This window comes from Marmota marmota, unplaced genomic scaffold (genome assembly GCF_001458135.2).
Source record: "Marmota marmota marmota unplaced genomic scaffold, marMar, whole genome shotgun sequence".
Taxonomy (NCBI): Eukaryota; Metazoa; Chordata; class Mammalia; order Rodentia; family Sciuridae; genus Marmota; species Marmota marmota.
Window position 1 is genome coordinate 10,218,715 of NW_025999949.1, and position 12,802 is coordinate 10,231,516.

Genomic DNA, 12,802 nt, shown 5'->3' on the forward strand with positions numbered 1-12,802 from the left:
TATATATATATATATATATATTATGAAGAGAGAGTGTGTGCACACACTTCTCAGGTATAGACAACAAACTAGCTTATGTTCCGAACATTATATAATTACTGTGCATGTATTTGTGTTATTTATGCATGCTTTGTCTAAAACTACCTAGAGGCAGAGTCTTTAATTTTTGTACATCATCTCGACCTTGGGTTTCAATAAATTGAAGTTATCAAATGGTCAAATTGTTCCTCAACATCTTATGAAGAGAAAATGTGTCAGAGATACCTTTTCCTCTATATCTGCAATAACAACTTTTAAGATTTTGCTTCCCAGTATCTCTTAAGAGGTCATATTTGGGTAAAGTATGATAACTGTCAGTTTCACATATCAGTTCAGAGTGGCTTTCTGTGTACTGTGGTCAAATCACTAATGATTGATAACAATGACGTATTAAAAAAGCATCAATGAAATTTGAATACCTGTGGAGTGCCTGCCCAGTTTTAGCATTCGTAGAGCCCTGAGCAGCCTCAAAACCTGGACGATGCGTCCCACATTTTCCAGCTCTTGTGTGGTCTGGCTGCCGCTCAGGCTTTCTACCAAGAGAGTGATGTAGAAGGGCAAAATGGCAAGGAGGTCAATGATGTTTGGCACCTTTCTCAGGAAGCGGCACCTGTCCCGCACACACAAGAAGCGCAGGACAAACTCCCCGGTGAACCAGCTAATGCACACATACTCCAAGATCTCCAGCAGCTGCAGGTTCAGCCAACTTAATTCAGCTGACATCAGGGCCATATTGACGATGGACACCGCCACGAAGATGATGGAGATGACCCCAAAGATTCGGGCAGCTGTAGAAGACCCAGGTTTCTCCAGGATATTCCAGAGCTTCTGGCGGACAGTGGGACAAGGTCCTTGTGAGAAGTCCTGTTCACTTTCATGTTGGCTTTCCTGATCATCTGTGTCCTTCTTAAAGTCTAGAGTTTCACTCAGCTCCTTTCTTCTGAAGTATCTTTTAGAGAAGACAACTTGGTGATTAGTTTAACTTTTTAAAAAAATACAGAAGTAGAAGAGAAACTTGACAGGGAGGTCATACTTTTATTTCAGTTAAAAAAAAAAAGTCTATTCATACTTTACCCAGTTTGTCTCCTGCCCACAGCAACTGAGAATTTCTCACTTAGGATCATGATTTTAAAAGTGACATTTTCTTAGTAGGAGTTTATGCAAAAGGATTTTAGACATAACAAAGCAACTGTGAATCAATGCATTTTTATTACCCATGTTCTGATAACAAGAACAGCTGTTTGCCATATGGAACTTTGTTGTGTGTAAAGGAAAGTTATTCATGAAGAAATGGTAGTAATGACAAGATAACAGCAAAGTCCCCATCAAAGCTCTACTATCATCCAGTGAAGGAACCAACTTTCCTTCTGTATTTAAAGCAGTTCTCCATGCAAGTTTTTCAAAAAGTTAGTGTCCTAGATGTAACAGTGCTCTATACCAACACCTTCACCCCTAGATTTCTTTCGAAGCACAGCTTTTCTGACTTATTCTATCAATCACCAAATATTTATTACAAGTCTTGCTTTCCTTATCTTTTACATGAAATTAGCATAACTCACTCAAACAATAGGGACAAGAAAGTTCAAAAAGCTGAATTCAAAATCTGGCTTTCCTGCTTCCCAGCCTCACAACCCCACCTCATCTTCCAGCCCAGAGGCGGCCACACCTATTCATAGGCCCGGTTTCAGCGAAGCTTACGTAAAGCCTCACATCTTTACCTGTGCCTTCCTCTCTGCATCACACCTACTTCACGCCCCCTCCTTCCCCCAGCCACCGCGCCTCACGGGTACCTGTCCCTGCAGCAGGAGTCGATGCTGAGCTCGTCGATGCCCCAGTACTGGATCTCCTGAAGGAAGGACAGCGCGCACAGCTGCTCCATGACGTGCAGTCGGCCGGTGCGATAGTAGTGCAGGACATAGCGGAACGCCTGCGAGCTGCGGTCGAAGAAGTACTCGTTGTCTACTGGGTTGGCGTCGTCGCAGAGCTCTAGGGGGCTGGGCGCTGCAGCCAGGGCTCCCAAACGGCGGTAGGAGGCCACCACCACCGCCAGCTTGCCAAGGCGCGTATGCGGGAAGCAAGACAGCGCCTGTTGCGAGAGTACGAAGCGGCTGCCGCCTACGTTGACCGTGAAGCAGTCCCCAAGCGCTAAGGGCTCCCCTTCACCCTCGCTGCAGAAGACGCTGGAGTCGAGAGAGGCCAGGGAGCAGCTGTCCAGCGGTGAGCCCAGCGGCGTCCGGCCGCTATGAGGCAGCTCCATTCCCGCCGCCACTGCCTGAGGGCGCCACAAAGTTGGGAACACGCTGGAAGCCTCGGTCCCGCGAGGGCGGTGGCACGGCCCCTGGTGACGGTCGGGATTTCCCAGCCTCCCGAGGGAGGTGCCTCCCACTCGCGCACCCCTCCTCGCTCCACCCGCTGTGCTCGTTCCCCTTTTTGTCGCTAGGGAGCTGCGAGTGCGCGGTAGCAGCGCACAAGTGGCAGAGCTGGGAGGCTGAGAGGAGAGGAGAGGTTTCGCCAAGGGAAACTGTTATGTGTAGACCCAGCCCAGGACAGCCCCAGGAAAAACAGCCAGTCGCTGTGGCTCTTCCCGGATGTACGCACCCCTCCGCCCCCAACTCTGGAATTGGGATCCCCATCTTCAGTAGCGCTGCTTGGAGTGCTGAGGGGTTGGGGAAGGGAGTGGGAGAGGGAGGTGTAGCTTGGAGGGGGAAGAAGGAGGGGTGCGTACTCTTAGCCTGGCGCAAGCAAAGACTATGGCGAGACTCACTTCTCCAGGCAGGAGATCAAAACAAAGTTTAGAAAGCCGAGGAGGTGGTAATTGGGTCTGAGTCCTTGCTAACTTGAGGGCTTGTATTTCCCCCTTTTCTTTCATTGTAAATATTGTAGAGTCTCAATAGGGGTGTCTGCTCCAGGTGTGAGCGCGTGGGGTAGGGTACCTGCCGACCTGGGCTGCAACCTTTCTTCCCACTTCATTCTTATTCCAGTCTGATTTGTTATTCCTGCTCTATTTTCTTCTCCCTCTTCCTTTAGTCACCCCGCTTTGTTGAGATATAAGGCTAATATGATGAGTTTTAATTAAAATCCTAGGGGGTCACTAAGAACTAGAGGTCATCATTGGGAGCTCCCACCCACTGGGGTGTCCATCCTGCATTGAGACACTGTGCATTCTTAAACTTTCCGGGAGAATAGGCTCTCAGCTTAGGAAAGGAGAGAGGCGGAAAGACCAGGAATAGCACTAAACTTGGGTTGGAACAGGAGTTTAAACATTAGCGACCTCGCGGTAATTGGAGAAGCCTAGAGCAGATTCCCAGGTGAGACTAAAAATGTGCCCTCCGGACCTCTTGGAGCTGCGCCCTAGCCAACGTGTTGGACTCTGGGCAGATAAGGTGGAGTGGGAACTCACCTGCAGCTCCTGGCACACCTGGGCTGCGCTCAGCTGGCACCGCTGATAAAGTAACCTTTAATTCTCCTAGTCCATGCGTGAAGCCGGACTTGACCCGTCTGGAAGAGAAACTGCTCACAGATCAGCTCTTTGCCAGAACTTGCTGCCACGCTGAGCCTTCACCATTTTGCGGCTCCGGGCCTCTGGGCTCTGGGAATCAGCCGCCCCCGCCAGGGAGGACTCCAGCCAAGGTGCCTAGCTCCAGCTGAACGGGTAGATGGAGAAGAGGGAGGAAAATAAGACCAAGGGAGGAAGTGAGGCGCTCAGTGATTCTGAATATTAGATTATGCTGAAGACATCTCAAGAATTATAGCATTTGATTCCAGTTCTCCTCAATCTGTGTTCAAATAAATGCCAAAATTTCCAGACTATTTAAGTGTGCTAAACTTGGAATTAGGGCAGTTCTATGAACTGCTTTGTGTGTTATGGGTCAAGGTTTTCTCATTATTTCCAACAAATATCTCAGAATACTAATTTTTTTTCCAATTGCATTTTCTAAGAGGGTGAATCATACTCACCTTTTTTTTTTTTCTAGTAAATAATTTTACAAAGTATACAGGTACCAAGGATGAGCAGGTAGCTTGATACAATAGGGAGATCTTTTCCATATATTAGACAGTAACGTAGTGGTTTAGCTCTGGCTTTGTCACTTGGCTGTGGGACCCCCAGCTGCATTTATTTCATGAATCTCAATGTCTCAGCAAAATTTCCAATTTTAATAAAAACACCCCGCATTTATTGAGTACTTTTTTTTTTTTTTTTGAGAGAGAGAGAGAGAGAGAGAGATATTTTAATATTTATTTTTTAGTTTTCGGGGACACAACATCTTTTTTGTTTTGTATGTGGTGCTGAGGATCGAACCCGGGCTGCACGCGTGCCAGGCGAGCTCGCTACCGCTTGAGCCACATCCCCAGCCCTTGAGTACTTTCTTTATACCAGAAAGTTCTGAAGTCTCTTCACTCATGTATTAACTTATTTTAGTTTAATAACAACACTATGAGGTAGCAAATCTACACATCTTAAAAAGGGGAAACACAGAGGAATTAAGTGAATTACTTAGGATCACAATACAAAGTCGAACCCAGGACTCAAGGTCAGAGTTTGCCTTCATAAGCAAATGCTTGGAAATTATAATTTTTGTTGATTTTAAAAAATAAACCAGTATGGCTGCTTTTGTTTTATTTATTTTTTTTTTGCAAGTTTCTAAAGAAGGAGATACATTCCTTGATATACCAGGCATGATTTTAGGTGCTTAAGAGGCATCAGGGAAGAAGATAGACAAGAGCTCTGTCCTTATGTAGCTTACAAATTATCTTGTGAAAAGAACAGGGCAATTTCAAAACATTTGAAATTGTATAATATTTCTAGTTTTGTTGCCTTAATAGTTATCCATTTAGTTACCTGTCATCTGTATAAAAAGTACTTCCATTTAGAAAACACAAAGAGGCTAAAATTATCCCAGTAAATAATTCTTCATCATGTTTAGGTATTATTATTATTATTTCATAAGGTAGTAGAGCTCTCCTTTATGCTGAGGGAAAACTTCTAAAATCTCCATTACAGATGATTTAGGTATTGCAAAGGGCAAAAGTCCATAGTTCTGTTAAGCCTTATTTGTGCCATGATTAGTGATAAAGTTCTACACTAGCTTTACAAATCATGGTGAGGAAGGAAGAAAAATTTTAGGAAGAATGACAATACTAGGTGAGAAGGGAGATTTTGAACAAGTAACCTGAGGCTGTGAAAGGTGATTGAGGCTTGCAGATCTCCTCTACTGCCTCCAAGCCCCTAACCCTGGCTTGTAATGAGTGGTGTTCTATAGGAGTAATTATAATACTAACCACTTTCAATGTTAGGCCCTTTGCTAAGCATCTGACATCTCACAATGATTCTATGGAGTATGTATTGTCATCCCTGGTTATAGATGTAGACTTTGACATACATGAGAACTAAGTAACTTCCAACTTACATAGTGAACATGTGAGAGGGTGTACAGAGGAATTGAAACCAGGGTCTTTTTGACTCCAGATTCTATCTCTATGGCTAAGACTTTAAATTCTTACTTTGGGTTTTGACTATGAATACAACAACCTACACTTATTAAGGCAATCAGAATTAGAGACAAGATGACTAGACAACTGGGAGAATATAAACATAAAAAGCCTTTTTAAAAGTATAGTCTTTCAAATACCAAAACTCTCTTGTTTGTTCCTTGTCTTGTTACTTTGAATCTATGGACACTCTTCCCTCCATGATTACCTAGGTTTGAGTCAGAGGCCAGTGACAAGCATGTGAAAAATAAAAAAGCAACTGTGTCTATTCACAGGATACCTTTCCTGGTTCCTGATTCTGACTGTGATACACCACAAGGTAGGCCAAGAGGTGAAGAATTACTCACAGGTATTGGGGATGGTGAGGTCTTGCTTTCCATTTCATTCCTACATGGCATGGGGGGGGGGAAGTGACTGTCATGTGGGAGGCTTTGCAGCATTGCCATGTGAACACTAGACAATTTAATGGGTTTAGGCATATTTTCGATTTGTGAGATGTTATATTCAGGTGATTTTCCATCAAGATTCCTGTTATGAAATCATTAGTTTTTGGCTTCCTCTGTCAAGTCTACCCGTTATCAATTTGAGTTTTGAATCTGCAGCTACAACTGGTGTTTTTAATTCTTTCATTTTTTAAAAATTGGTATTCTAAATTCATTAATGATCAATTTCCATTTGTAACAGTCACATTTTCAAATTGAATAAAAAGAAAAATCATGATGTACTTTAAATGTCTGACACTAGTGATGATTATGAAAATAAAAGTTGAAAGTCATTTGACTTATTTTAGAAAATTTTATTATCAAAATATAGAATGTTTTGTTGAGATTTTTATAAAATAATGGGGATATTAACATTATGTTCTGTTTTTCATGATCCATTTGAATAGTATATTTTGGCATTTTGTGAAATCATCTTTTATATCAGTGTTTTACAGTGACAATGCAGACATGATGTTAAGTCATTGAAATGTTTTTTAAGGAAAATATACACTTTGGGTATTAATTTATATCTAAAATACTGAAAGTTTACATTTATCTTGGTAATTGAAGGAGATAGGAGTGGATACTTTTGAAAAAAGAGCTTCATAGAATTCAATTTGGGTAAACTCTACACTTTTCCTTTTGAGTCTCTTCATTGTAGACTCATGCATTCATATTCAATTCTTTAATTTTTATCACCCATCAACAATCTAGACCATATTTCATGTGTAGTGTACATACCTTTGGCCCTGTGTTTGATTTCCAAGGAACTGACAACTAGATAACTCAGTTATAATTACATTTAAAAATGCTTTTGTGTATGGACAAAATGGTTTCATGTTCCTTCTCTTCATTGCATTGAGATACGTTTAAAGAAAAAAGAAAGTCTGATGAATTTTATCTATTCATCTTTCATGTGCCTTCTAGGTGCTTGGAATAAATCCTCCCAACTGTACGACAGCCCACTCTAATGCAGAATTTAGCTTAATGTGGGCTTGTTCTGGATTCCTTCCAAGGGGAGGCAGTTATCTTTGGAAGTACCCAAGAGCTCATTTTTATAGCCTAGTCTGCTACAGAGATAGCAGCAAGCATCGATGATGGCAATGATGAGGATAATAATATGATATTAATAGCTGCTATCTTTACTTATTCAATCACTGTTCTGCCCTTTATTGACTTGTGACATTAACAAGTTCTTAGGTCTTATTTTAATCATTTCTAAAATAGAGGTAACAATAGTAATTTATGTTATTGCTTAAAAGTTAAATGAGATAATCCATGTGAAATGTTAAGTGCACTGTCATATTATTATTATTATTATTGCCTTTTATTATTATGTCTTAGGAATGTTTTTCTGATATCCCTCTCCTATAACTTATGTAATACTTATTAAGCGATAAGAACTTTACAAACATTATCTCATTTTGTGCATGTTTCACATAACCGTGCAAAGAAGCCGCTGGTATTATTCTGATTTTTTAAGTTATCAAGTTCAGAGTGTTGGCCTATGTTCTCTCATGTCACACAGATAGGAGATAGAGTCTCAAACACCTTTGATTCCAAGCCCGTATTTTCTTTGAAGACCATCAATATAAAAAATAGCACAATAATGAGCAATGACTATTAGAGATGTTTTTCTCTTTTCAAGTAATTTTAAAGAGAGAGAGAACTTATTCATTCAACAAATAATGAAGAAATGACTATATTTTACAGACAATGACCAACATATTGCCTGTGATTTCACATTTCCATAATTTGAATTTTTCTCTTAATCAACAAAAGAAAATAGCTGATTGGATTGATCATGTTATACATTTCATTATGCCACTATGTTATTCAAAACACACAAGTCAGATTTTCCTGAACTATCAAGAAAATGTGTAGAATCAAGTACTTAAACTTGAATTCACTTTGTAATTGGAAGGAAGAAAGGTAATCTTTGCACTCTATATGTGTTGCAAGTTTTTTTATGTTATATTTCTTTGGTTTTCCTGCAATCAAATCAGTATTTAAAAGTCTATCAATCAATAAATATTTATACCAGTGTATTTCTATAAGCTTCTGGAAAGTTATAAGTCTATACAAATAGAATATATACATATTCTATATATTTTATTTATTATATACATCATATATATCACATATGAATACACATACAACACACATGAAAATCAACAATCAAGTGCACTTTACTAAATCAGTGGATCACATTGTCATTATATGCAAGAAAAGTAGTGAGACATTAGAGACACTATAAGAAAATAGTAGAGATAAGGAGAAATGCAATTTTTCTCTACAAAATGGTTCTTAGTTATGTAGTATATTTCCTTTAAATAGCATGCTCATGGCATTTTAAACCTGATTTAATTACAGAAAAAAAAATATGAAGGAACTTTTTAGGACACATATGCTGAAAATCTATGCTAAAATATTTTTAACAGACTTGTGAAGCCATATAAAACACATTATTCCAGTATCATAATACTTATCTAATCTCAGTTTAAGCACACAGAACATTAATCCACATAAATATTTTATATATTAAAACCATTACATCAGTGGGATCAACCAATTTTGTTTGACTTCCTAAGTTAATGCTTTTTACACTTAGCTGTGTGCTCCACTTTCTTATCCTTTTTTTCACTGATACCAAGAATATAAATAAAGGTTTGGAATTAGTACACACAAATCTTATTGATTTGGAAAAAAAATCCTGAGATCAGTTTGTGTATTCCAGAGTATATTTTCTCTACACAGCAGAGAAAATTATATTGGTGGCAAGTGAATTCACAAATTTGTCATTCTTCCAACCTGAAGAATAGCAGTAAGCCATATGGCTTCTTCCTTACAGCAGTGCCTCTGATTGACATCTCAGTTTTAGACCTAGCCTCACAGTTCTCCCACAAACAGATTTCCCGGAAATCTAAACCAAATGGGTATCCAGAACGATGTCAAAGCATAGAAAATTTGTCCTACATCTGCTTTTTTTGTTTGATTTCTATATGGTCCAGTTTATCTATTTTAGTAACTTCGAATGTTTTACTTTCCTAGTGGTAGTAAGAAGTATCTAGTTTCATATTGCCTACTATTTAAAAGAAAATGGAAATAAGTCTCAATTAGATAATTTATAAAAGAATAAAAATAAAATAGTGTTTTGAAATGTATGTAGGAAATCATCAACTTCATAATAGGTTCAATATTTATAATGACTCTAGGCCACACATGTTTTAAGTTTGATAGCAGAAGCTTAAGAAAAATCAAGAATAGGTAATTACTGACTAAACAAATGGAAGTTTTGAGGATAACAGATGTTTTATAGATGAATATATATTTTTATGTATGTACAAAGCTAGTATTTTAATTTTTTTATAAAATTAAGCCATAAATGTGTTAACATTATGTTTCCTCATTTCATACTGTTTAATAAATAGGAAAGTATAGTTTTTTTTCAGCATATGTTAAAAGACTTCATATTTGAAAATGATTAAACTTGTAACTGGCTTCACTTTTATTCTGGTAGTAACACGTTACAGTTGTCGTTGCAGTTCTTTAAAAAAAAACATTTCTTGAATAACTAAATGTCAACTAAAAAATAAGTTTGGAAGTACCTGAAAGACATGTAGGTCTTTGGGTCAGACGGTGATAAAAGAGCAAGTGACCTTTGTCAATGTTGCCACCATGGCCAAACACTGTTGCAATTGGAATCATGTCCCTTTGTGAAATGATGATCTATTTTCACCTCCAATCTGAACTAGAATTTGTCCCTAGGGCAATAAGAGTCACAAAGTAAGTAAGCCTCTTTCTAATGAATTGATGGAGGTCACTTTCTTATATAATAAACTCAAATTATAGCTCAGAATAGGTTGTGCTGTGTTGGGATTCTTTTGCAGTCTTAAAAATCATTAGGGATTCCAAACAAATTTTCTTACGTAGGCTGCATCTTGCTATTTATCATATTAAAAATTAAAACAAAGTTTTAAGTATTTGTTTATGAAATCTTTGAAAAATAATAGTAATAAAGCCAATACATGAAAAAATAGTAATTCATTATTTGAAGATATATTTCTCCCAAGAAATTAGTCAAGAAGGGTGGCATTGTTTTATATCTTTTTCATATGATTTTCATATCTGGCTCAATATCTGATTCTTTGTGTGATATGCTGCAATTTGATAATTTGGTTAAAGTGTTTGAAGAAAACCTAGTGTTAAACAGTAGATAATTTAAAAAACAGAAGGGCATTTTAAAGGTTTGGATATGTCATTGTGTGAACTCTTCACTGATAGATACCACATCTGCAGTTGATAGGTTAGTTGGGACATGGAGTCTGACACTGTATCAGTGAATTTTTCATATTCAGTTATATTAAAATCTATCCATGTATCTTGCCCTTGGAAAGATTTTTTTTTTTTAAATCCATACATGTTTGTTAATTTCACAGTGGCTGTTCCTTAGTCACACAAATCTTTTCAAAGGTGACAGATTTTATTTAAAGAGAAAAATTAAAAATTTATTTTATTAATTTTACCAATAATTTAATCCAGTTTGTAAGTATTGGGAATTCACCAAGCTTTGGGTCATAGAAATACAATACTGTCAGGTTTCCTTGACAGTGACAATCTCCATCGATTAATTTTAAGAAATTATTCACAGTCCTTTGAAAAACTATAGTTTGTGTACCACTATCTTTTTTTTTTCAAGTAAAATAATGATCTATGGAGAGTGGAGATATCATCTTGTACCTCAGTTAAACAAATGACCTGACACTGAATTTAGTTAGATCATTAAAAGATATGTACCAAGCCATGAAATTTATTATAATTAATAATATTTAATTAACTTAATGATATTTATTATTGTTCATCAAGGACACTGTTAAGCACCTCTGACTTTCTCCCCTAGAAGTATGTCAAGAGCTCAATGACAACTGGTATAGTTTGGTGCCACTGCTTTGAGGCATGCTGAAACACTTTTACCCCTCATTGCTTTTGTATCTTAAGTGCAATGTAGTCAGTGAAAAACAAAAGTAGTGCCTTGCAATAATGAAAAAAAAAAAATCAAAATCCCTCAAAGGATCTCCTCAAACCCCTGGAATCAATAGAACACACTTTGAAAACTGTTGTTCTAAAGGATTTGTGTAATTGTACAACTTAAACATAGAATTTATGCTTAATTTTAAATAATTAAAGAAGTGCAGGATTTTTATGATTTGTAAGGTTTCATCAAAACCTTTCTTGTATACCTAATATAAAGATATACACACATATGTATAAATATGTGCATGTTTTTAGATATACAGAGAAAATGTAATTCATTTATCTCCTACTGATCAGTTATTTCTTGTAAATTTTTTTCACGGTAGGAATAAGGTAAGCCCTTCTTTTTAGTACAATCAAGTTTCAATGTAATGCAATGATTTAAATATTCCCTTTAGGTAATGCATAGTTTTGGGGGGAAATGCCTAGTCTTTCAGCTTTTAGCCATCTTTTATGCCTTTCTCCAAATGAGCAGGGTGCAGCCCTGGGAGGTAAAGTTCTCTTGTTTAGTCTGCTCCATGTGGGTAGGATCACTGGTTAGTCAAAGGGCTTTCTGCACTAATGACTACTAGGGCATTCATGGTGAAGAAAGGCTAGCTACCATGGTTAGGCCATTTTCCTTTTCCTTTGCCCAAGGTTACAGATGGCCCAGAAAGCTTCTTCATCTTCTCAGCAGTGGAAGGGTCCACTTTTGGCTTATCTACCTTAGGTTTATCTGTAATTTTCTACTGTTATTTCCACAAAATTACACCTGCCCAATAGAGGAAGTGGCTGGGTAGAGACCATGCACCTGCTCCCTTGTAGCTTTTCACTAATATGGATAGCACTGTTAACCTACATTTAGTGGGCTCCGTATTCCTCCCAAAATGTCCTTCTTTAACCTTCCAGTGTTCATCATCAATGTGTGTATATATTTTTGAAGGACACAGTAACCAAGTGGCTGATCAGCTAGATATTTCTATCCCTCCCCTTTTTTTCCTATAACTATTTCTGTTTTTTTTTTTTTTTTTTTTTTTTTTTTTACCGTAAGATATTTATAAGTCAGGGATTCTCAATAAGTGTTAATACTTCAGCCTTAAGGAGACATTTGGAAGTGTGGTTTGATGGGGATGGATATTTTTACCTGTCATGATAATTGAAGAATGTTATTGACAATTACTACCCAGGAACAAGAAACAGTAAATATCCTTTAATGTACAGGCAATAAAGAATTGGCATTTATCAAAGGCAAATAGCTCTCTGTGAAAAATACTTTACAAAACAAATTCCTCAGATCCTTAGGAAGAAAGCTTCATAGCTTAGCCATGATCCCTATAACCAAGACCACATTAATTGTCCAGGTTTCCCACAGCTCTCTAGACAGAGGATTTAGGCTGACTGAAAAAAGTCATGAAAATTACTGTGATTATGTAAAATATGTTCATATATCAGATTTTTGAATTTTTTTAAAAAAATTACCTTACCTAGGAATAATAGATTATGCACAATAAACAGCATAAAAAATACACATGTATTTTCAAACCAAACATTAAATAACATTGCTTTATTGTGCTAACTGTTGAGAAGGTGCCTCATTAAAATGGAGATCCTTTGGATTGTTCTTTTCATACAACATAGATCCTTTGGATTGTTCTTTTCATACAACATTGCCACATGTGTTCCACACCTTAACTCCCAAAATTTCAGCTGAAATTATTTTCTTTAATATCTCTGATCAGCTTTCTCAAAAACAGAATGCCCTGAACAATCTTCGCTAG

General features: G+C 37.4%; 1 protein-coding gene across 2 annotated transcripts in view; it reads right to left on the reverse strand.

Moving 5' to 3' along the window:
- Kcnv1 (potassium voltage-gated channel modifier subfamily V member 1) overlaps nt 1–4,214 on the reverse strand; it is an 8,642-nt gene extending 4,428 nt beyond the window's left edge. The window contains exons 1-3 of one of the 2 annotated variants that reach the window (XM_048802031.1): nt 3,440–4,214; nt 1,830–2,311; nt 459–988 (exon numbers count right to left, since the gene is read on the reverse strand). In XM_048802031.1, coding sequence (XP_048657988.1) covers nt 459–988; nt 1,830–2,296 — 997 coding nt within the window. In that variant the 5' untranslated portion in view covers nt 2,297–2,311; nt 3,440–4,214. Of the gene's footprint in view, nt 1–458; nt 989–1,829; nt 2,528–3,439 lie in introns of both variants that reach the window. The other variant, XM_015486510.2, reaches the window with a different exon arrangement.
- Nucleotides 4,215–12,802: the final 8,588 nt, after the last annotated feature.